Raw genomic sequence first — 25015 nt, forward strand, 5'->3', positions numbered from 1 at the left:
CACACTCACGTCCCTGGCTTCCTGTCCCACCCTCTTGTCCTGCCCCACCTGTGACTCTGGCTGGAGAGACCCTAGATGTGGGCGGTCAGCTTTCATGAAGTTAGAGGGGAGGGTTGACAGGCTGCCCTTTGGCCAACTCTCTGTGGTCACCACATACCATCCACCCAGTCCCATCACCGCACTCCCACCCCAAGGCAAAGGTCTCTAGGGTCCTTTATATAGCTGATACCTCCCTGGGAGCTCTCATTTCTTGGTCCCTCCTGATGAGGGGAGACCCTGCAGCCAGTACCCCATCGGGAGATGCTGGTGATCTGGATTGTGACACTGAGTCTCTGGCTCGGGCTACCTGCTACAGCAACACAGGGTGAGTGGGACCTGGGCTGGCACTCCCTGGGGGTCCAATGTGTGCCAGCCTCTTCATTCTTTTCCCCCAACTCACTTTTTAGGGGAAGAGGCTGCCAAAGACCTGGGCTTTCTGCCCCCTGGGCTGTGACCTAATTCTGCCTTTGGGGATGCAAAGGGTATTACCTTGGAGATGTGTGGGTACAGGGCAAGGAGCATGGCCTGTGGTTGTACAGTTGATGGCCTATGTCAAGCCCCTGGCCCAGGAGCTGAGAGTGGGCTGGCATCCCACAACCCTTCTCCTTTGGCCTCCCTCTACTCCACTGGGGGAATGGGGACTCTTTCTTCACCTAGATAGTGACCTCTGCCTGCCTTCATCCTGCGGGCTACATCTGCCTGGAGGGCCAGGTCTTTTCAAACCTCACAGAGGCACTGTGCAGCCAGTCAGCCCTGGCCAAGGAGGGAAGGATGGGGCATCCAGCAACTTCTTGTATGGGGAGAACTCGGGCACCTGGGAAAACCCTTCTAGTTAGAAACAGTTGAAGGGCTGAGTGGGAGACACAGGCTCTGGGGTCTTTGTTGAACCTGTCTTGGCCATTTCTCTGGGAAGCTACTGGTTACAAACTGATTTTCTGTGGGTTCCCTCGCTCAGAACAGACTTTCTGATCCCCACTCTCCCAACCCCGGAGACCAGGAAGAACCGAGGGCAGGGGTGGACAGGACAGTTGCTGGGGTGAGCGGTTCTGGGGGAGTGAGCCCAAGGCCTCAGGTGGAAGAGGGGGCTCTTGAGTTGAAGGCCCTGTAGGGTATGGGGAGTGGCTAGGGAGTGGTGGGGAAGGGAGTTTTTGGTACCCTGCAGGGTGGAGTGAGATAACCCACATAGGGAGTTCTGAGACCCCAGTCACGAACACAGTCTGTAGGTGGCCACCTCAGCCTTCCACCGTGCCCTCACATACCTCCTTCTCCCCTGCCTAGATATGTTCAGGGCCCAGCAGGGCTGATGGGAAAGGATCGGGAGCAGCGGTCATGAACCGTGTGGATTTAGGGACAGTAAGAAAGTATACTAACTATAGATTATTATAATTATTAATTATTGTTATAATTATATAAATATAATTATAGATTAGCTTTAAGGTAAAATACAGAGAATAGGGGCACCTGGGTGGCTCAGTTGGTTAAGGGTCTGCCGTAGGCTCAGGTCATGATCCCAGGGTCTTGGGATTGAGCCTCATGTTCAGGTCCCTGCTCAGCAGGGAGTCTGCTTCTCCCTCTTCCTCTACCCCTCCCCTGGCTCATTCTCTCTTTCTTTCTCAAATAAATAAATAAAATATTTTTTAAAATACAGAGACTAGGAAGCTATGGGCAGGTCAGCCTTAGGAGGGGTCCAACCCATCCCTGCTCCCCAGGCCGACTCCAGGCATCCCTCTGATCAGGCTGTTGGAGGAGAGAGAGGAGGGTGGTCGTGGTGGTGGTGATGATGATGATTATGATGATGATGATGAAGAGCCCCATAGCCAGCAAGTGCATTGTCTTCGTGCACCTTGCTGTGAGTTGGAGATAATCACCAGTACAAGCAGAGATCCCTATTCCTAAGGTGCTTGGTATTGTGTGAAAAAGATAACACTGACATGAGTGAGCCCAAAAGCATGTTAGAGTCAGAAAGCATCTACCTCTAATAAGTGCAGAAGGCTGTCAGGAGTGGAGACATCAGGCAGTAGGGCTATTCCAGAAGGCTCCAGAAGGTCTGATGATACCCAGAGCCCCCTCCCCATCTCCCACCCACAGTGGACTCTGCTCTTCACAAACTCATTTTACAGCAGGTAGTTCATGTGGCTCTTGTGATCTTGTAAGGGAGTTTGTGTACACAAATGTAGGCAGATAGGAGATTGAGGCTCAGAGAGGGTGAGTGATATACCTGGGGTCACACAACAAATTAACATGACATCCCCATTCGACAGAAAGTATGTATGCCACATCCCTGAACTGGAGGACCTCGGCCCTCTGCAACATCCCTCACCCCCTGCTTGTATTCTAGGTCTTTGGTGGGGGGGGGGGGTTCAGGTGTCAGATCAGAGACCTCATTTGGCATCTATAGTTTTCTTTCTAATCTGCACTATCCTCTGGGTTCTCCAGTTCCCTGTGAGGACTAATGAGGTTTTAGGCAAGCAAACAGTAGGGAGAAGGAATGCTGACCTGAGAAGGTAGGAAAAGCCAAGAGGATCCTGGGTAGGAAAAGCTATGTAGGGTAGCTGACACGAGAATGCCTCAAAGGTAAGGAGGTGTGTAAGGGAGCACCCCTGGGTGACCAAGGTGTTGAGGCCAGGTGGAGGCTTGTAGATACCAGAGGACCTCTTTGGACTGAGCAGGGGTGAATTGCCCTGCCAGAGCAGACCTTGTTTTGCCCTGAGAGCTATCTTGGCATGGCTCCAGCTGGGAACCCCACTTCCCTTGATGATGGACTATGGTGGCACCAGGATAGACTGTTCTAGAGCCTATGTGAGTGGGAGGGCAGGAGCCTTTTTCTGGTGGTAGACAGAGGCCTTCTGGCAGACCTGTTGCATTTGAGGTCACCATGGAGCTTCGAGATGTGGCTGTCCTGCAGGCTGGGGCTCAGAGGTAGATGCGAATTAGGCACTGCCTAGAATTCTACATTCTCCATGTGCTACAGGGGTCACAAAGACCAGACAATGCTGTGGATCAACACAAGGATTGGAGTCCGTGTCCTATTTTGTGTACATGAAGTTCTAAAGTGTTCACAGGAAAGGTGGGGGAAGGGAGCTCCTCCAAATGGCAGGGGAACAGGATAGAAGTGTCTGTCTTAGAGGGGCTGGGGCAGGGCCCTGAGGAGTCAGAGCTCTGTGGTCTAGAAAGGTGAATGCAGAAGTAGAAAATGCTCAAGCACAAAATCAAGAAGACTACGATGACGATGAAAACAGATTTGTTCACAATAGACAAAGGGACAACCTTTGAAACTTGCATGGCATAAATTTAGAGCAATTAAAAGGAAGTGCTGTTTTATATGGAAAGTAATAAACTTACTCATTCAGCAAACACATGAGGCCTGGCTCCACCTGGGCAGGTGCTAGGTGATCTGGATGAGGCATGATGAATAAGCCAGTTTATAGTTAAGTTTATTAGGTGGGACCATGGTAACAAGGCAGGAAGAGTGACAATCCAAGTTGGAGCTCTGAGAGGGGCCGATGGTGGAGGAGTGCAGGTGGGGCTTCAGAGGCTGCTCCTTCCCCCTCCTCATCAGGGAGGCCCCAGGGAGAGGTGGCATTGCAGACTGGTGGCTGTCAAGGAGTAGGGCCAGAAGGAAGTATGCACCATGACACATTCCAGTGGCCCTCCCACTGCTTCTCTTGTAGAATATTCTAGAGTGAGCAATGTGGTCAGGGCAGGCATCATCGATCTGCATTTCCCAGAGAGAAATGGAAGTTCAGGGAGGTTAATTGCAAGATGTCCTTCAGTTGTGCAGTGGCTGATCCTGGAGGTGCCCCCGGGCCCCACTCCTACCACCCCAGCCTTTGGGGATGCTCCTGTGGACCCCAACTGACTGAGTTCACCACAAGCACAAATGTGTTTTGGAGATGGCAGGAGGAAATGGTCTCACATCATGGTGGTGGTCTTCAGACTTGCTTCCTAGGGCTTTTCCCCAAGAATGCCACCAAGTGAAAGACTTGTCCAGTGAACTGTCTGCCTTACTCCAATGTGTATCTTTTTAAGAAAAATCTAGGGACACCTGGGTGGCTCAGTGGTTGAGCATCTACCTTTGGCTCAAGGTGTGATCCGGGAGTCCTGGGATTGAGTCCCACGTCAGGCTCCCTGCATGAACCCTGCTTCTCCCTCTGTCTGTGTCTCTGCCTCTCTCTATGTGTCTCTCATGAATAAATAAATAAAATCTTTTTTTTAAAGAAAAATTTAAACACACATATTGTAAAGAAGCAATAAATCTACCAAGAGGGCAGGAAAGTAGCAAATTTTGCTTGTTTGGTATGAGAGCTGGTATCTTTGGTGATGAGTGTGTGACTGCAACACAGGCAAATACAGCTGACTGACCCTTGAGAAGGGGTTAGGGGCACTGACCTCTGTGCCTTCAAAAGTCCACATATTACTCTTGACTCCCCCAAAACATATCTACTCATAGCCTTACTGTTGACTGGGAGCCTTACTGATAACATAAACAGTCAATTGACACATATTTTGGGTGTCATGTGTATTATATATCATATCCCTACAATACAATAAGCTAGAGAAAACAAAGTGTGATTAAGAAAATCATAAAGAAGAGAAAATACATTCACAATGCTGTCCTGTAAAAAACCCACATGCAAGCAGACCCGCATAATTCAAATCTATATTATTCAAGGGTCAACTGTAGATCATTTTTCTTAAGCATTTTGACCACAAAGAGGGGGGAATCCCGGCTTGAGAACCATTAATTATGAGTGATTTTTCCCTGTATTTTCTGAGGTTTTGGATATACCTAACCTTTTATTTTTATGGCATATATGTTTTAAACATCATAACATGAATGCATATTTGTTGTAGAAGACTGAGAAAGTGTAGGCAAATGAAAGAAGAAAATTTTGCTTAACCTTACCACTTAGAGCAACATCGTGAGCATTTTCATCTATTTCTGAATATGTGTTTAAATTTGTTCTAAGGGAGATGTATTTATTTTTAAAGATTTGTTTATTTATTTATTTTAGAGAGAGAGAAAGAGTGCATGAGCAGGGGGAGGGAGAGAATCTCAAGCAGACTCTCCACTGAGCGCAGAGCCTGTTGTGGGGCTCAAGACCCTGAGATCTTGACCTGAGGTGAAGTTGGATGCTTACCTGAGTCACACAGGTGCCCCTGGTTAGTGTATGTTTTAATGGCAGATAAATATTCCATTCTATGGACCAGTCTCTTATTCTTCTATTCTTGGACACTTTTAGACCATTTTTCATCATCATAAATAATGACCTAATAAAATTCTTGTATGAAAACTTAAAATAATCTGCATCAGGTTATTTTATTTTAGAATCAGTGTCTAGAAATGGAATCATTAAGAATGGTATGAATCTGCTGATGGTCCCTGGTACGTGTTTTCAAATTTCCTTTGAAAATCTGGTAATAAGCGAAGTCCATGGGCATCCTATGAATGCCCCAACCAACACCTGCTATCATTATCATTTAATATCACAGAGGGGGTGCAATTTGGTAGGTAAAAATAAATCGCATCTTGCTTTGTTTTGAGTTTTTTTTGTTTACTGGTGAAGTTTATTTATTTATTTTTGTTCCTGTTGACCATTTGGATTTCTTTCCTTGGAGAATAGCTATGCTTTTTTATTTTAAGATTTTATTTATTTGGGACGCCTGGGTTGCTCAGTGGTTTAGCGCCTGCCTTCAGCCCAGGGCGTGGTCGGAGTCCAGGGATCAAGTCCCCTATTGGGCTACATGCATGGATCCTGCTTCTCTCTCTGCCTATGTCTCTGTCTCTGTCTCTCTCATGAATACATAAATAAAAATCTTAAAAAAAAACCACACACACAGAGGCAGAGACATAGCAGAGGGAGAAGCAGACTCCCTGCGGGGACCCCGATGCAGGACTTGATCCCAGGACCACATGTCCTGAGCCAAAGGCAGAGCTCAGCAACAGAACCACCCAGGTACCCTGGCTATGCTTTTCTTTTTCTCAGCTTCCTAGGGGAGCATCCCTGATCCTGGAGGTTGACTTTGGGAAGGACAACCTCACCTGCTCTGCCAATTCCTTTGGGGACACCATCGCCACCAGAATCCTGGGCTGGGAGAGATCTGAAGCTCTTCACCCAGAGCACTGTTCAGGATACTGTTTCCTTGTACCTTCCAGGAGTGAGTGAAAGCCTTGAGCACAGAAGAGATTGCCTTCCAGGAGGTGGAAGTTGTGGCAGAGCTTTTTCCGCGGGGATCCCTCTTAGTGAACAGGAAGAGTAGCAGGACCAAGGAGAAGGATAAATGGGGTGCGGTGGTATCTTGGAACCCTAAAGACATGAGAGAAAGGTAGGAGGACAGCCGAGTGAGATGGACAGGGATTCAGGTACTTGGAGCTGATCAGTGTGCTCTGACAGACAGTTGTAGTTGTGGATGTGGATGTTTTAAGGATAGATTGAATGGCAACTAAGTTAAGTAAATGGTATGAATCCAGGAATAAAGATGAAAGACAACAGGATGTCCAGAATTCATTCCAATGAGTGTCCCAGCCTTTGTTGGGGTCCTGGGTGGACCAAACACCATGTCCCTGAAGTGGCTTCATCAGTTTTCCTGCCTCTACCCTTGCTACCCCCTTCACTCCAGGGCCGCCTTCTTCTTCTCCTTCTCCTTCTCCTTCTCCTTCTCCTTCTCCTTCTCCTTCTCCTTCTCCTTCTCCTTCTCCTTCTCCTTCTCCTTCTCCTTCTCCTTCTCCTTCTCCTCCTCCTCCTCCTCCTCCTCCTCCTCCTTCTCCTTCTCTTCCTCCTCCTCCTCCTCCTCCTCCTCCTCCTCCTTCTCCTTCTCCTTCTCCTTCTCCTTCTCCTTCTCTTCTCCTCCTCTTCCTCCTCCTCCTCCTCCTCCTCCTCCTCCTCCTCCTCCTCCTCCTTCTTTTAAAGGGCTCTCTGCTTCTAAGGCACAGTTGGGATCATGGCCTTTTGCTGGACATTCTTCACTGCTGCTCAACAAAGTCCAAAGCGGGCCTCACACCTACTTCACTAGCCTTCCCTCTGCCTCACTTATCTCTCTACCCTCTTGGATTCTAGCCTACCAGCTAGGCAAACTTGGAGAGAATTTAACTCTCCGAACTGCAGTTAACGTGTGAGACAGAAACAGCAATGCCTGCCTCATAGGATAATATTAAAATATTAAGAAAAAGAGTCTGGTGGACTTTTCAGTATTCATTCACTCATTTATTTCAGAAGTGCTCACTGAGAACCTACTCTGGGTCAAGCTGAACAGGACAGAAGTGTTCTTTGTAGCCATGGAGACTCTGCTTTGGGTGGTGGGGGAGGGGGTGTCAGCGGATTGTGTAGGCTGTTCTCTACATAACTGCTGAGTTACAATTGTGATAAGGCTAGTATGGGTTGCTGATGGGTGGCCAATAAATGCCAGCTCTCCCCACCCCAATTCGTTCTTTGTGATTCAGTTAGAGACACGACCATAAACTGCCTTTATGTGTCTATTCATTGTTTGACTTGTCACAACAAACAGTCTACGTTTATAACTTAAAAAGTCCAGTAAAATTTATAATGCCTAAATCCATGAAACTCTTCTTAAAGAAAGGGAAACGGCAGTTCAGATATTACTTTCTGGCTGTTTCCTTCTTCCATCCCCACACCCCCCCTGCTGGGGTCACCACCACCTCCCTTCATGTGGGCCTTGACTACCTCTACCTTGCACTGGCAAAGGAATGGGCAGGAGCCCCATCAAGGTCAGAGGGCTGAGTGGTCGGCCATCCCCAGGGCCTAGCACAGTCTCAGCAGTTACAAGGACAAGGGTGGGGCAGAGCTGAGTAGTGGTTTTCCCATGGGCACACGAAGGTAGGGAGGCTGAGGACTGTGGTCACCTCTGGGTGAAATCAAAGGGGGCTTCAGAGGGGTGAGTCAGAAAGCACCTTCAGAAGCCAGGAGGGCAGAGTGGCCCATCCTTCAAGGAAGGATGATAGGAAAGAGAAGGCAGCTCTGAGGTCCTAGAGCCAGGCTTAGGTTACTCTGAGCCCTGCTATGCTTTGTTTTGTATTGTCCAAAGCCCCTGAGTGCTGCCTCTTTCTGATCCTCTTCATACCCATGATTCAGGGATGCCCCCCACCTTGGTAGCCTCTCCAGCTTACATCCTCTACTCCCACTTTGCCAAATTAGACAAAATCTAACTCACAGGCAAGAGGATTGGGCAAAATAAACATATCTACTGACTTAAAAAAAAACAGCCAAGAAAACTTTTCAATGTTTCTCATTAATGTAGAATTCCAAAAGTCTTAGACATTATTATAGTTTTGACCTGAAATCATGGATCAGTGGATTGCTAGTGCTGTTTCCTAAATATTCTGATGGTGGTCTTCAAAACCAAGGATCTAGAGCTGTTGATGTGAATGACCTGTCTTGACTAATTGTCCACTCCCTGCTTACCCTGGCTTCCAGTTCTTGTCCAGCTTCTGGCCTCTCCCTGTGACTGTCAGGACCTTGTGAAAATGGGGTGTCTGGAATGGCAGAGGCCACCATGGTCCTTTCTGCCAGTGGCAAAGATCCATCCTCATGAGAGGTGAGAAAGTCGCAGCTCTAAGGCATCTTGGGGTGGAGTGAGGTACTGACAGGAGACACGGAAAGCTGCATGCTCTGCCCTTTTAAACAAGTCCCCTCATACCATCCTGTAGAATTCCTAATACTCCCTACTTTACGGCACTATTATCACAAAGATTCTTTTCATATTTGATCTTATTCATCTCATAGGCAGGAAAGAGGAGCCAGGATTATAGTCCCATCCTATACAGGTGAACAGAGTCTTACACATGTAATTGCATGTTCTAAGTGGCAAAGAGATGACATAATGAGACCTCCAGTTGCAAGATGAATTCCCAGCACTCTTTCTCTTAGACAACTGTGGTCTATTGAGTAGGCTATGGGGCCAAGGAGTAGGAGGAGCTCACTTGGGCCAGAGAGTGTCCAAGTAGAGGTGGTCATATGGCTAGCCCTTGAGTAAGTGTGTCTGGAGAGAATGGACAGGGGGTGAATTATCCATAGTAACATGCCTTAGCTCTCCTATTCCTCCTGGGTCTGTGTGAAATGCTAGGATAGAGTAGGGGTTCTCACATGTAAGAGATGGGGAAGAGAGACTTGTCAATCTAAGTAGCAGCCTGATGACTCAAGGTAACCAAGTGGTCTGGAAATCACAGAATATGAGGAGCAAAAGGAATGTGTATGGGGCATTTATGTGGTACAATTTCCCTTTCATATTTATGCCAAAGTAATAAAACACGTCCCAGAGTGCTTAGGGAAGAAGGTATAGGCTTTGGGGCAGAATATATGTATTTCTGAGCAGCCATACAGATTTGTCAAAATCCGTAACCATACAACTAACTATCCAAGTCATAAATCACAATCAACGTCCAGAACCTTATCTAGTGACATCTTGACCTCTAGACAAACTAGTGTATTCCAGAAGAGACAAAAGTCTAGATCATCACTGGTAAGTTGTCCAAATAAGCAGGTTCCTCTGATACTTGCTATACCTCTGAAAAGAGTTGTTCTTCAGCATCACAGGTTGACCAGCTATCTGGGACAGATTGTCACTAAATTCATTGACAAATTCACAGCATTATCTCTGATTTTTTTCAATCCACAGAGTCATCTACAATCATCTCTACCAACGATGCATCCACATCGAATTCCAGTGACCCCTCTACTCTCTCTGCCACATCTATTTCTGAAAAATCCACTGTCATCACAGCTGGTTCAAACTCATCAAATTCTACAGTCTCATCTTCTACAAGTTCTTCTAATTCTTTGAGCCCCAGTGGATTTTCAACCACAACTATGAACACTGGTGACAGCATGACAGCTTTTACTGAATTGACTTCTGCCTTCACAACCAGTCCTGAATTGTCCAAATCAACTGTTTCCTCTGGGACCTCTTCCACCTCGGAAGATAGAAGTGCTGCATCTTCTTCTAGCTCTGGTCACCTATCTACCACCCTTACTAGCTCAGCACAGACAGATTCAGACCTCACAGAAGGATCGATTTTGTATACAGGCACCCCTAAATTGTCCAAGCTTACAATGACCTCACACAGTACCTTTAGCAAAGAGGATGAAATGTTGGCTTCCACATTAGGCTCTAGAGAAACTTTTACCACCAGAGATGATCATGGAATTGTGAACAGATCCTTGTTTCAGGAGGTGTCCACATTGACATCTTTTACAAACTATTCCTACAGCACAGCAAAGGAAATTCCTGCTTATTCATCAAGTCCCATTGAACACTATACCCTCACTACAGATACAGAAAAAACCACCACACCTCTGACACGGGTGGCAAGCACCTATACCACCGTTTCTGATTTGTCTATATCCACTGATTCATCTGAGCATTCTCACGTTGTAGACAAAGGAAGGTCTGAAAGAACATTGAGACCTAGAGAATTATCTACAAGTCCAGTAGACTCAGAGCTGAATACCAATGAGGTGACTCAGAAAAACAGAGACAAGAACATGATTTCTGATTCTTCTGTAGCCACAGGCTCACCTACAACCGTGAACAAAGAAGAATTCTCAACATCAATGTATTCTTCTAAAAATTCCTATAAAACAAATGACGGAAGCTCCGCGTCCCCTTCAGGTCCGGGCCAGCTGTCCACCACCGTCTCTGTCTCAGCACAGACGACCACGGGCCTCGTGGACGGATCCAGTGTGTATCCAGGCACCCCTCACTCATCAGAGCCAACGGGTATCCCACACAGCACCACCAGCGGAGAGGATGCAGTTTCTGCTTCCACACCAACGACTGCTGGCCCTTTTACTACCCATGCTGATGGCGGACACACAACCACATCTCTTGCTGCAGGGTCCACGATCTACACCGCCACTGCCCCCTCAGAGTTGTCCACACCATCCTTTTCCACTACTGCTTCCCACAGCACAGATAGTGAGATTCCCACCTCCACATGGAGCCCCAGTGAGCTCTCTACCCACACTGTGGTCACTGGGCAAGCCGGCTCCACTCCCACAGGCGAGAAAACCATCATCCCCACTGTGCCAGCTTCATCTGAGCCCACGGCGTCAACCCACGTTTCCCATACCACAGACGCCGGCCGTTCCACCGTCCCATCGAGGCCAGGAGACCTGTCTACCAGCCCGGCTGTCTCAGGACCGACTGCTACTGGTGTCCCCCAGGAATCCACGGACCACGGCACCATCTCTGATTCTCCTCAACCTCCGGACTCATCGGCAACCACTTTTACCAAGGGTGATGCAAGTCCCATGTCTACGTCAAGTCCCACCGAGTCTTTAGCCACTTCCCCGGGTTCGGGACCGTCAGCCTCACCCAGTGCTACGGAGTCTACTTTCTCCACGATCGTCTCAGAGTCATCGGAATACACAGTGGCTTCCTACACTACAGGCTCTCCAAGTCCCTCGAGCCAGGAAGACTCTTCCACCACCACCCTGACCACTGGACACAGCACTACCGCCCTTTCGGCATTGCCCTCCGTCTTCACAACTGTGTCTGCTTTGACCGAAACGACCGTTACTTCAGAAACCTCCTATACGGTGGGTGACGGAAGCTCCGCGTCCCCTTCAGGTCCGGGCCAGCTGTCGACCACCGTCTCTGTCTCAGCACAGACGACCACGGGCCTCGTGGACGGATCCAGTGTGTATCCAGGCACCCCTCACTCATCAGAGCCAACGGGTATCCCACACAGCACCACCAGCGGAGAGGATGCAGTTTCTGCTTCCACACCAACGACTGCTGGCCCTTTTACTACCCATGCTGATGGCGGACACACAACCACATCTCTTGCTGCAGGGTCCACGATCTACACCGCCACTGCGCCCTCAGAGTTGTCCACACCATCCTTTTCCACTACTGCCTCCCACAGCACAGATAGTGAGATTCCCACCTCCACATCGAGCCCCAGTGAGCTCTCTAGCCACACTGTGGTCACTGGGCAAGCCGGCTCCACTCCCACAGGCAAGAAAACCATCATCCCCACTGTGCCAGCTTCATCTGAGCCCACGGCGTCAACCCACGTTTCCCATACCACAGACGCCGGCCGTTCCACCGTCCCATCGAGGCCAGGAGACCTGTCTACCAGCCCGGCTGTCTCAGGACCGACTGCTACTGGTGTCCCCCAGGAATCCACGGACCACGGCACCATCTCTGATTCTCCTCAACCTCCGGACTCATCGGCAACCACTTTTACCAAGGGTGATGCAAGTCCCATGTCTACGTCAAGTCCCACCGAGTCTTTAGCCACTTCCCCGGGTTCGGGACCGTCAGCCTCACCCAGTGCTACGGAGTCTACTTTCTCCACGATCGTCTCAGAGTCATCGGAATACACAGTGGCTTCCTACACTACAGGCTCTCCAAGTCCCTCGAGCCAGGAAGACTCTTCCACCACCACCCTGACCACTGGACACAGCACTACCGCCCTTTCGGCGTTGCCCTCCGTCTTCACAACTGTGTCTGCTTTGACCGAAACGACCGTTACTTCAGAAACCTCCTATACGGTGGGTGACGGAAGCTCCGCGTCCCCTTCAGGTCCGGGCCAGCTGTCGACCACCGTCTCTGTCTCAGCACAGACGACCACGGGCCTCGTGGACGGATCCAGTGTGTATCCAGGCACCCCTCACTCATCAGAGCCAACGGGTATCCCACACAGCACCACCAGCGGAGAGGATGCAGTTTCTGCTTCCACACCAACGACTGCTGGCCCTTTTACTACCCATGCTGATGGCGGACACACAACCACATCTCTTGCTGCAGGGTCCACGATCTACACCGCCACTGCCCCCTCAGAGTTGTCCACACCATCCTTTTCCACTACTGCTTCCCACAGCACAGATAGTGAGATTCCCACCTCCACATGGAGCCCCAGTGAGCTCTCTACCCACACTGTGGTCACTGGGCAAGCCGGCTCCACTCCCACAGGCGAGAAAACCATCATCCCCACTGTGCCAGCTTCATCTGAGCCCACGGCGTCAACCCACGTTTCCCATACCACAGACGCCGGCCGTTCCACCGTCCCATCGAGGCCAGGAGACCTGTCTACCAGCCCGGCTGTCTCAGGACCGACTGCTACTGGTTTCCCCCAGGAGTCCACGGACCATAGCACCATGTCCCATTCCTCTGCAGTCACACACTCATTTTCAAGCACTTTTACTGAAGTGGATAAAAGTTACTTCCCCACATCAAGTTCCCGTGAGTCTTTTACTACTTCAGGAGGTGAAGGGGAAACAATCTTTCCCCCCGGTCTGCTTTGAGTGCCCTAACTTCAACAGTGTCAAGCGCAATTATTCGTTCCCCTCCTTGTATAGCACACATGAGGCACATTCTGCTTTCCCTTCTCATCCCAGTGACCTCTCTAACCCGACTCTAATCTCTGAAATAACCACTATGATTGTCACAGAAGAGCCGACTGTGTACACCAGTGTGTCTGATTTGTCAAATCTACTGTTTCCTCTGAAACTTCTTTTACAAAATTGGAAGCAAGTTCTGTCTCCTTTCAGTTTCCGGCCAGCTTTCTAGTACCATGGGTGTCTCACATCAGACATCCTTAAGTCTAAGTGATCCGTCTACTCTCTATTCAGATACTCCTGATTTTTCCATAGTTACAATGAGTTCCGACACAACTCTTTCCAAGGAGAGCACAAGTTCTGCTTCTACTTCAAGTTCAGGGGGATCCATTTCCACTACAGGTGGATATCAAGAAACACATCAGATCCAACAGTTACACATGATACCTTGTATACTACTCATAATGAAAGTCATTCTTCCCCATCTGGTCTCGATGAATTAATTTCCACTATTCCTGTCTCTGGGCAAGTACCCACATTCCTTCCTGAAGCATCCACTGCCCACACAACCCTATCTGTTTTGTCTCACTCCACTGATTCAGTGGTTACCTCCTCTACCACTGTAAATGGAAGTTTTATTTCCACACCAAGCTCTGATGAATCATCCACTACTATCTTGGTCTCTGCACAAACGGCCACAATTTTCACAGAAAAGCCAACCATCTACACCATTTCTGATTTGTCTCATTCTGCAGTTTCTATTGACACTTCCTCTACCACTCCTAGTCGGGGTTCTACGCCCTCATCAAGTTCTACCATCACAACCATCACTGAGGAATCCAGTGTCTTCACCACTACCACTTATTCCTCCAAGACAACTGATTCATCTGATGCACCCAATACCACTGAAGATCTTAGTCCATTATCTTCATCAAGCCCCATCCATTCCTCTTCACTCCCAGCCACCTGTGGACTAATGCCCACCACCTTGAATGAGAATTCCACTCTCTTCATCACCAATAGTGATTCTGCCAAACCGATGATTTCTACTTCCATCCCCTCTGCCACAGACAGCCCTAGTTCTACATCCCCATCAGCTCTAACTTTCTCTTCTACAACTAGAGTCTTCTCCAGACCAACAGCTACCACCCTCAGTGGAGGATCTACTATCTTTCAAAGCAGCACAAGGTCACCAAGCATACCAATATCATATGACAGCTCCCGAACTATAGTCCCTGGTGCTTCTTCAGCCTCAGCTATCCCTGGTTTTTCCTCCAGGCCAGTCTCTGACTCTTCTTCAGCCATTACAACTTCCTCTGGTTTTTCTCCTCTTCTGTCCTCCACTCTACCTGGCTTTTCCCATACCTCAGTCCCTGGGGTCACTACTTCTTCAACTCTCCATCCCCTGTTCACTAGCACACACACAACTGTGATGACGACCCAGTCTTCAGCTACAACAGTGAGTAAGTATTTCTGCATGTCACTCTGTGTGCCTCTCCTGCTCATCAGCTCTCCTTTCTCATCAGCTAATCAGCTTTGACCTCTTCGTGGTCTTGTTCCACCTCTCCAGTGTCTTCTTATTGTCAGTGAATGTCGTCCACATGGATAATGTTGTCTTGTATTTTCTCTTTTTATTTTTAGAGCTCTTGCTTTCTTTGCTCATCCCCTCTCATTTCTTGTTTCCGTATTCCCCATTGTCCTTCATCCTTTCTATCCCCTTGAAGCTTGAGGTTATGGTAGAGGGTTCTATTCTCTATCAGCACAATGTCTGAATGACAGGACCTGGATTGGGGGCCAGTATTTTTGTCCCTTGGACTTCCATGTTGACTGCTGTGAATTCTATCCCTTCACAGGGCAGTGCCACAATGGGACCATATGGAACGGAAAAGAGTGTGTCTGTGCCCAAGGCTTCTTTGGTTACCAGTGCAAGTCCCTTGTGGACTCATTCTTCATCGGTAATGAACTTTTCTGAGACCTACAAATTGTCCCTAACCATTTAAATAGGAGGGCAACACTGGAAGGATTTTCTGCTACTGCTACCTCATTGTGCAGGTAGAGGAAAAAATATGATATTTACCTAGGCCCAAATGCCTACGTAGAGGATGGACCCTTCTTCAGGGCTCTTTTCACTAGCTTATATGTCCGTTGGATCAAGATGTTTCTAACCCAACTCTTTCGGAGCCCTCCACTTAGCTTTCTCTGGGTCATGATCCTGGCCATTAACTCCTCATGGTGTTCAGAGACAAGGGGCAGGAGTTTTAGTGACTCTTTTTTTAAAAGATTTTATTTATTTATTCTTGAGAGACACAGAGAGAGAGGCAGAGACATAGGCAGAGGTAGAAGCAGGCTCCATGCAGGGAGCCCAGCATGGGACTCGATCCCAGGACCCTGGGATCACGCCCTGAGCCAAAGGCAGATGCTCAACCACTGAGCCACTCAGGTGTCCCAGTTTTAGTGACTCTTACTTGCCTCTTGAATTTCCATCCACCCTCCTATTCACTTTCTTTACCTCTATGAGACCAGGAGGCAGAGAATTAACCAATCCCAGAAGACATTATTGGGAGGTTGCTATCTCATGCATAATATGACCTATTCCCACAGAAATCCCGGAAAAAATCAATGCCACCTTAGGTGTGACAGTGAAAGTGACTAATAGGAATTTCACAAAAGACCTGAATAACATATCCTCCCCAGTCTACCAGAATTTCACTCAACTATTCAAGAGTCAGGTAAGAGCGGGAAAATCCCAGATTCCCCAATATGGATGTCCAATGTCATTGGGATACAGGAGCTCATTCTGATTGACTTTGGAGTTTCTCAGCCCATGGATCCCTTCAGTCTTCCCAAGTCCCGAGAGGGGGTCCTCTTAGAGCCCCTTTCCTTGAGCACCACCTCACCCACATCCTAATGGAGGGAGCATCCCTATACCTTTCCTTCCTTCTTTTCTGTGAGCTAATACCTTGGGTTCCCTGGGGGAGGGGGCCCTGGGGCTTCCTCTGAGATGGAGCAGGGGCTGCTCAGCTGCCTCATTTCTTTCAGATGGATAAAGCTTATATGGGCAAAGACTTTCCCCAGTACAGAGGCGTGATCATTAGGAGACTGTTGTGAGTATGTGTGTGTGTGTTGGGGGCAGGTCAGATTTATAGTCTGTGGGAAGCCCCCCTCTCTGCTCTCTTGTCTTCTCCCATCTTGAATGAGTATCAGTACCTGGCTGGGCCAGAGGGAACCCCCCCACCCCGCAGCCCACAGGCAACACCAGAAGGCTCTGAACCATTCATTTATTCATTCATTTATTTATCCTTCATCCATTCAACAGCTTGTATTGAAAGCCTACCCTGTGGTAGGTGCAGGGAATGCAGCGGTTCTGGTCTTCATGGAGCAAAGGGTGGCAGAACATAGTAAAATAGTTGTGCAATATGGTTAGAGTTAACAGTAAAAAACACACAGGGTGCAATGGGAGAGGCTGAATGCAAGCTGGGTAAGGTGGAGGGAAATCTTTTGGGAAGACATGATAGCTAAGCTGAGGCTTGAATCATGAAGAATAAGCCATGTAGAGGGAATTGCTGATGAGGAGCTTAGAGGTAAAATAGAGGAGAGTTGATTGCAGAAACATAAAGAACAATTGGCAGCTTGAAATCATGGTGGGAGAGGAGGTGGAAAGATGACCCATACCCAGTTACTTAATCTTTAGGCATCAGTAGTTTTGGTCCATGTGGGAAGGTATCTTATTTGCACTTCAGAGAGTTCAATCTGGCTGCAGGACTGAGAATGGTGGACAGGGGAAGGAGATTATAGTGGCCTGGACCAGAGAAGTGACAATGCAGAAGAAAAATAGTCCAGTGTGAAAGGTCTTTAGGAAGCAAGACCAGCAGATCATGGAGATTTGATGGGTATTTGCAGAGAAGGAGGAATGGCACCAGTTTTCTGGGCTGCTGGGAGTATAGAGTACCCTTTGCTGAGATGAGGAAGGTAAAGAGGAGGGAGGTGGGAAAGAAGATGATGAGTGGGCCATATGGAGTTTCAAGTGCCCAGGGCCCAGCCACATTGAATGGTTGAGTAATAGAACAGCATGTGGTGGAACATGTGATAGAAAGTGTCTGCAGCAGAGACTCTGGTGTTGGTTTCCCTGGATAGAAGTTGCTGGAAGTCCTAAGAGTAGACCATATGGTGGCTTGGGGTTCACAGCACAGGGGTGAACATTTCCCAGGAAAGAAGCATGTCAAGCACCAGCATCTAAGGGATAGGCAGGAGAAGCAGATCCCCTAAAGGAGAGTGAAAAGTAGAAGGGAGGGAAGGGAGCCTGGAGGGTGTCTTGCCCAGTAGGAAAAAAGACATATTCATACTGTCAAGGGCCCATGCGCTTCTATGTCTCGGTGTCCTCTACCCTACCCTTACCCCTTGCCCAGGACCAGCGCTTGTTTCCATCTCCATTTTGGCACAAGCTTTTGTTGGGTTTTGTCCTCCTGTCTTCTCTGATAATGGCTGTGACTGGTGACAGATCTTATCTTAAGATCTCTCAGTGTCCCACTGGCCATCTAACAAGGAGCTTCTGGATTGGAATCTTATATTTCTTTTTTTTTTGGGGGGGGAATCTTATATTTCTAAAGTGACCTCACATTTTTTTTCATTTCTAAAAGCATACTTATTTGGTTTTAAAATATAGTCCAACAGCCTCCATTTAAAAAGTTTTAGTTTAAAATATTTTTTATGGTGGTAAAATAGCCATAATATAAATTTTGCCATTAACCATTAAATTAATCACTTTAAATGTATAGTTCAGTGGCATTAAGTACATTAACATTGTTGTGCAACCACCACCACAGTCCATCTCCAGAGCTTTCTCATCTTCCCAAACTTAAGCAAAACAAAAACAAAAACTTTAAACAAAAACTCTCAACTCCTCCTCAACCCACCTCAGGCAACCCCCATTCTACTTTCTGTCTCTAGGAACTGGATAACTCTAGGGACTTCATATTAGTGCTCATGTAAATATTCATACAGTATTTGTCCTTTTGTTACTGGCTTATTTCACTTGGCACAATGTCCTCAAGGTTCATCCACATTGCAGCATGTGTCAAAATTTTCTTCTTTAGTAAGATTGAATAACATTTCATTGTACTGTATACCACCTTTTGTTTATCCATTCATCCATCAGTGGACACCTACTTAGGTTGCTTCCACCTTTTAGCTATTGTGAATAATGCTTCTATGAACATGGGTGTACAAATATGTCTTTAATCCCTGCTTTCAAATCTTTTGGGTAAATACCAATAAGTGGAATTGCTGGGTCATATGGTAATTTTATTTTTAATTTTTTGAGGAGCTGTCATACTGTTTGCCGCAGTGGCTGTACCATTTGACATTCTTGCCAACAGTGCCCAAGGGTTCAATTTTGCTACATCTTCACCCAAGAGCTTCCATTTTTAGGAATGAATTTTATCCAATGGCATTTCTTGTGATCACTGATATTTTGGAATCTTAGATCATTTTACTCTGCAGCTTCTGTCTAGGATGTTAACTCTTGGAGGGAAGAGTCCCTAGTCTGTTCTGCATCTGAGTCACATAGCTAACTGTCTCCCATCACCCTTCTTGCTTTGTGGGCCCCACTTTCTGGGAGGGTGGGTGACCCAGAGTGACTGATGAATCATTGACTCCTGATTCTAGCAATGGCAGTGTTGTGGTGGAACATGATGTTGTCATGGAGACAAACTACACTTCAGATTTTCAGAAACTGTTTGAAAACCTCATTGAAATCATAACGGTCAAGATTATGAATGAGACCAAAAGGCTACCTGGTGATTCGGAAGAGTGCAGAGGTAGGCCCTGATGGTGGTAGGGAAAGGATGAGAGGGGTCCTATAGGGAGGTCTCAGCCTCTGACTGCCCTGCATCTCTCCTCTTTTCTGGAACTCCAGAGACTTATCCATAGGGATCCAGAAGCCCCCCCGGGTGTCTTCCTTAGACTCTGCAGTGTGCCCCAGCAGCTGCTCCTGGTCTTGGGCTCAGGTTGTCACCAGCCCTAATGCCTCTATCTGAGTCTGCTAACAGGCCCAGCTGCATCTAGGGATAGGCCAAGACTCTAGTAGGGTAGAGAGCAGTGTTTATGTTTTGTTCTTTCCTGCTATGCTTAGCAGCCTCCTTACATCTGTGCTACAATGAGGAAGCCACCATTGTGAACAAGACTGTGAAGCTGGGCTTTGACCTGCAGGGTAAGCACCTCCATAGAGTGGTGGGTGTTGGGGGACAAGTGTGGGCAGTACATATGGAGGCTGGGGGTGCTTTAACCAGGCTGATGCTTGCTGCCCACTCTTCACCCCCAGAGCAATGCACCCAGAAGGCTGCAAAGGACTATGCCCAGTTCTACTATGTGGATGAACTGGATGGGAAGCTGGCCTGTGTGACCAAGTGCACTTCTGGGACTAAGTCGCAACTGAACTGTCATGAGGGTGAATGCCAGTTGCAACGAAGTGGCCCCCGCTGTTTGTGAGTGTCCAGTCCCTCTAAGGCCAGCACCCACTCTGTCTCGTGGTAGGACTGTACCTTTCACCAGTCATGGAGCAGGGGTGGGGAGGGAGAGCTCCTCTGCACCATCCCTCTTTCTTCTACCTGGGTTTCCCTTCACTCCTAGCCCCCACCAGAGGGAGGAGGAGGTGCAGGTTATAGACATGAGTGTCTTAGGACAGAACAAACCCCTTTCTGAGAAAGTTCCAGTTACCAATTTCCAATTCTGTATCTATAGATCTCTATATCTACATTTCATTTTCCTTTTGGTATCCTAGCCACAGTGCCATTATCACATCTAGCTATAACTGGGGCACTACATTTGGGAGAGCATAAATTAAAGCATAAAATAGGGGCAGCTCTGGTGGCCCAGGGGTTTAATGCCGCCTTCGGCCCGGGGTGTGATCCTGGAGACCCGGGGTCGAGTCCCGCGTCAGGCTCCCTGCGTGGGGCCTGCTTCTCCCTCTGCCTGTGTCTCTGCCTCTGTCTCTGTGTCTCTCATGAATAGACAAATAAAATCTTTTTTAAAAAAAAAGCTTAAAATATAGGAGCACTTGGGTGGCTCAATGGGTTAAGTGTCTGCCGTTGGCTCTGGTTATGATCCCGGGGTCCTGGGATTGAGCCCTGTGTCAGGCTCCCTGCTCAGAGGGGAGCCTGGTTCTCCCTCTCCCATCTGCTTGTGCTCTCTCTCTCTCCCTCAAATAAATAAAAAATAAAAAATAAAAATAATTTAAAAAAGCATAAAATATAAAATTGGTAACAGGCCAGTCAAGTTGCCAGCTAGAAATTAGATGGGTGGACATCACATTCCTAGGACAAGGCATCCAAAACTCAGATTCTGAATCCTGCTCTGTACTAGGGCATCCCCCACCCCCTCACTGCCCTTTAAGTGTTAGGGAGCCTCCTAACCTGGGTCCTTCCTAACCAATGCCTGTCCTTGGAGGGAGGGAAAGCCAGTTTCCAGTGGTTTGGCATTCATTTTTCTTTTCTGGGAGACTGGGTGTGAGGGATGTTAGCTGGCTGTCCTGATCTTGGGTGTGTTCCCAGATGCCCGACCTCAGACACGCACTGGTACTGGGGAGAGACTTGTGCATTGAGAACCAGCAAGAGCCTGGTGTATGGGAGTGTGGGAGCTGTGGGAGCACTGCTGGTGGTCATGGTGGTGGTCCTGATCGTCCTCCTCGGCCGATCCCAGAGAAAATTGCACAGGTGAGCTTCTGGGGCTGGGCCCAGGGAAAGGGGAACACAGTTGGAACATCCCAAGGTTCTTCTTCCAATTCAGCATTTGGAGGCCTGATGGGGACTCAGCCCCTCTCAGCTCTGGGTAACAGCAAAAGGCAGCCTGCTGATCTGACCTGATCTGTTTGGCAGAGAAGTGCATCTCAAAACTTGGGTCCTGAGATTGGATTATGTAATGACATTACCTGGTGTTATCACTTTGGCTGCCACAGAGCCACGTTGTTGCGCTGGGACACTGGGGATGAGCTATCCAGTGTCGCTTTCTCAGCTGTAAAATGGGAGGAGATCCACCTAAGAAGATTGAGGAACAATGGGCACAGTGCCCCTGATGCCTCTGATATAGTCAGAGGGAGTTGCTCTGATTCTGATCTAATGCTCCCTTCTCAAAGATAAGGGAACAGAGGCCTACTGAGGGAGGGGCAGGCCACGGTGATGTTGTTTCGTTTTCTGCTACTGCCCTGGGGACAGGCCCCTCCCTGAACCAGGGCTTGGCTGAGGTAGCCCTTTCCAGAAGCCAAGGGTCAGGGCTCTAGGCTCCCTCCTCCACCTCCCTGCCGCCAGCTGTTCACCTCGTTTCTGTTGGCAGGCAAGAATACAAACTGTCTCGGGAGTGGCAAGGAGAAGACATTCCTGGCAGCTTCCAGAACACAGGCATCTGGGAAGGTACTTCTCACCAGGAGCAAGCTAGTGGGCGGAGAAAGGCCGAGAAGGTGCTGCAGCCAGATTCAGTGTGGCTGTGGGTGCCAGCTGGGTTTGTGTGTCCTGTGGCTGCCCGGCTCTGCCAGCTTCTCTGCGACCTCCTGACCCTGAACCTTTACGCTGCCTCTGCTGACTTTGTCTTTTCTCAGCTCCTCTCTAACACTCCCATCTGTGTGGGGCTGACGCTCACCTTTACCTTCTTCATGCTTTTGCGCCTCCTGCACCACTGTATGGAGGGTTCCCCTCCTTGGGGGCTCTGTTTCCAAGGTCTAGTTCAAACACCTGCCCCTCCATAGAGCCTCCTGTGTGTTCAAGCTCTTCTGATTCTCCGCTGCCGTGGAAAACCACCGTGTCACATCTGCTAATCTCTTGCTGCACTGAGATGAATGATCGCAGTCCCTGGGCAGGTCCTGCCCTACCAGTTCCTTCTGACAAACACCATGGAGGGTCAACAGGCATGGCTGAGTCAGATCCTGCCCCCCAGAGACCAGCCCCTGTGAGAGCTTCAGAGGCACACACAGTCAGTGGGAGGACAGGGCCATGCCTTGGGCTCCAGGGGCCCAGAAGTATGTCCGCCCCAGCCAGGGTGGGGAGGGATCAGAAAAGACTGCAGAGGAGGCATCACCTGAGCCAGTCTGCAGGCTGGGGCAGTACTGCGAGCTGGTGAATAATCTGCTTCCAGGAACACAGATCCCAGGGAGGTTGTGGAGGTCTCTGTGATCTGTAATGAGGGGGACACACTGGAAGGGCTTTAAGGGAGGGAGTCCAGGGATACATTTTTTTTTTAAAGATTTTATTTATTTATTCATGATAGTCATACAGAGAGAGACAGAGAGGCAGAAACACAGGTAGAGGGAGGAGCAGGCTCCATGCAGGAAGCCTGACGTGGGATTCGATCCCGGGTCTCCAGGATCGCGCCCCGGGCCAAAGGCAGGCGCCAAACCGCTGCGCCACCCAGGGATCCCCAGGGATACATTTTGAACATCTTACTTAAGTGGACTTGGGGAGGGACAGCCCTAAAGTGGGGAGACCAATGAGATGGCTCTGCAGTATGCAGGGGATGGAAGATGCAGCTGAGTTGGGGTAGGAGGGATGGGAGGAATGGACAGCAGAAGATGTAGTTTAGATGCCAGTGAGCTGGGCCGGGTTGTTCCTCACAGGCTGGAAAAGGGAGAAGGCCTGGAGCACTGCCTGGCAGCGGAAAGAGGCAGCAGGTGGGACACACTGTGGGCCAGTGGAAGGAGGCACCACCAGCTCTGGTCTGAACCCTGGGGAGAGGTCTCGGCCAGTGGGCAGCTGGGAGTGGTCAAGGAAGCATACAGGCATGGAAGAGGGCAGGGTAAAGGGCAGAGTCCCCGGGAAGACTTTGAAGGAAACAGAAAGGCATGATCATGGAGGCTGAGGAGGGTGGGATGTGCAGAACTGGGAAACTGGCTGCTGAAAACATGCCAGCTCTAAGAGAAGATTCTGGGCCCTGCTGGTTTCTGCTTGCCCTGGTTCCCATTGCTGTGAGGGTGTGTGAGCTGGTGACCCCTGAGCAGTGCCTTCCTCCCGGTCCACTCTCACCCAGATCATCCCCAAGCCTACCCATGGTCATGACTTCTGACCCTGAAGCATGTCAGGGGGCTGTGGTTCCCTCTTGTCCTCTCATCCCATTGGGCCAGCTCCCCAGGCACGCTTCCAGAGCCACCTCATAGACTGGCTGCAATGGTGGAAGGATTGTTGGGCAGTGGGAGATACTTTAGGGAAGATACTGGAAGAAGTCTCCCTCTATGCCTCTCCAGCCTCCCCCAGGCTCACTCAGCCTGGCCCCTCTTTCTGCAGATGAGAATCTGAAGGAGGACAGATTCAGCCTTGAAAACATCTATGACCATTTCCAGCCCTCCCTGGAGAACGTGGATCCCACCATGGAGGTGATTCAGGGGCCTGTCCTCAGCTAGGAGCTCTACCCTCCCCATCCCCCAACCCACTACCTACCACCCACCACCCACCCCTGGGGCTGCCCAGGGACGGTCAGCACCCTGGTCCAGAGATAGGTAACTTCCACCGGACATGGCCATAGCTGAGGGCCTGTTGGCCTCACTTCCTCTCTCCCACCCCCAGTTCCACATCCAGAGGCCCAGGGTGGTGACCACTGTTCAGTGAGCGAGGCAGAGGCTCCTACTCCTCATCCAGATTTGGACAAGACATCGGCAGAGAGAGAAAACCCACCACTGTGCTACTCCTCAGCGCCCTCGTTGGTTAAAAGGAAATAGAGCATCAGGGCTCAAGGTGGCCCTCTCAGAGCTGGTGGGCCTGGCCAGCCCCTGCTGTGAGCCCCTCTCCCCACCCCCTCACCCTCCAACCAGGAGCCCCGGGGCTGCCCAGACACTCTGACATCTTTGCTCCAGTGACTTCCCACTCTGAAATTTCCCTCCCAATAAAAGAGCAAGGTTTAAAGCAGAGTTGTGTTTTCTTTCTCTACCCTGCAGGGGGGCCTGCCCCCCACCCACACACACCTGGGGCTCCAGAGATCCCTTCTTGGAGAGAATGCACTCCAACCAGGATTAGATGCCATATCTGGACACGGGACACTCTGCACTCTCAGCCCCTTCCTGGGATCACATGTTGAACGTGCAGCATGGATCCTCTCTGCTGCTCCAGGCCAGGGCAGGATCAGGTCCCCTCTGCCTGAGGTCACTGTGGCAGGCAAGCCTGAGGCCAGACTTTGGGGGCCTCAGGCCCAGGGAGTGAGGAGTGGAGGCCCACAGAAGGTGAAGGAGTGAGCACTTGGCTTTGTTGACTTTGGAGGGGGGACAAGGTCACTCCGGATGGCCATGGAAGCTTGTGCCCACCTGTGAACTCACAGATAGATGTCAGGAATGCAGCCATCCTGGAGCTGGGGCACTGGCTCAGGTGTGGCCATGATTTACATCCCATGTCCTGGTGGGGTACCTGCAGGTAGAGAACTTGAGAGGAAAGGGAGGGGGAGCGTCCTTACCGGAGGCCGGAGTTGAAGCTTCTCCTCCCTGGTACAGGCCCAGCGTCTTCTGCTCCGTCCCCCCTGCCCACCGCCTCCCCCCACGGGTCTTCCCTGTTCTTGCAGGTTGCTTCAGGCCCCTGTGCCTGCCCTTTTGTTGGGGCGAAAAATTGGACAGCTTGTGTGCTTGTGTGTTGCCTGGCAAGGGAGGGGCTCCCCTCCCTCTGCCCTTTGGCCTGAAATAAAGTCCGCACCCCCAATGATGAGAAGCTCATACA

General features: G+C 49.5%; 1 protein-coding gene and 1 long non-coding RNA gene across 4 annotated transcripts; one reads left to right on the forward strand and one right to left on the reverse strand.

Moving 5' to 3' along the window:
- The first annotated feature begins 230 nt into the window (after positions 1-230).
- On the forward strand, positions 231-24217 carry MUC12 (mucin 12, cell surface associated). 3 transcript variants are annotated; one of them, XM_072837301.1, is made up of 12 exons: positions 231-364; positions 11131-13245; positions 15194-15295; positions 15942-16069; positions 16380-16444; positions 19005-19156; positions 19471-19548; positions 19660-19822; positions 20888-21049; positions 21666-21742; positions 23603-23691; positions 23882-24217. In XM_072837301.1, the coding sequence occupies exons 1-12, from the start codon at positions 301-303 to the stop codon at positions 23921-23923; spliced, it is 3237 nt and encodes a 1078-aa protein (XP_072693402.1). In that variant the 5' UTR covers positions 231-300; the 3' UTR covers positions 23924-24217. The 3 variants fall into 3 exon arrangements, with proteins under 3 accessions (XP_072693402.1, XP_072693403.1, XP_072693404.1); XM_072837302.1 differs by having other exon boundaries at positions 19474-19548; XM_072837303.1 differs by lacking the exon at positions 11131-13245 and having other exon boundaries at positions 251-364.
- Positions 3458-24894, reverse strand: LOC140639012 (uncharacterized). The gene is made up of 3 exons (XR_012035899.1): positions 24759-24894; positions 6083-6347; positions 3458-3754 (listed from the first exon to the last, which is right to left on the reverse strand). It is a non-coding gene; the product is annotated as an uncharacterized lncRNA (long non-coding RNA).
- Positions 24895-25015: the final 121 nt, after the last annotated feature.

This window comes from Canis lupus, chromosome 8 (genome assembly GCF_048164855.1).
Source record: "Canis lupus baileyi chromosome 8, mCanLup2.hap1, whole genome shotgun sequence".
Taxonomy (NCBI): Eukaryota; Metazoa; Chordata; class Mammalia; order Carnivora; family Canidae; genus Canis; species Canis lupus.

Excerpts from the sequence above, each read along its gene's own strand:
- MUC12 (XM_072837301.1), top strand. The coding sequence starts at position 301 with ATGCTGGTGATCTGGATTGTGACACTGAGTCTCTGGCTCGGGCTACCT. Across the intron at positions 16,070-16,379 it reads CTCAACTATTCAAGAGTCAG|ATGGATAAAGCTTATATGGG; the intron begins GTAAGAGCGGGA and ends CATTTCTTTCAG. Across the intron at positions 21,050-21,665 it reads TCCCAGAGAAAATTGCACAG|GCAAGAATACAAACTGTCTC; the intron begins GTGAGCTTCTGG and ends TTCTGTTGGCAG.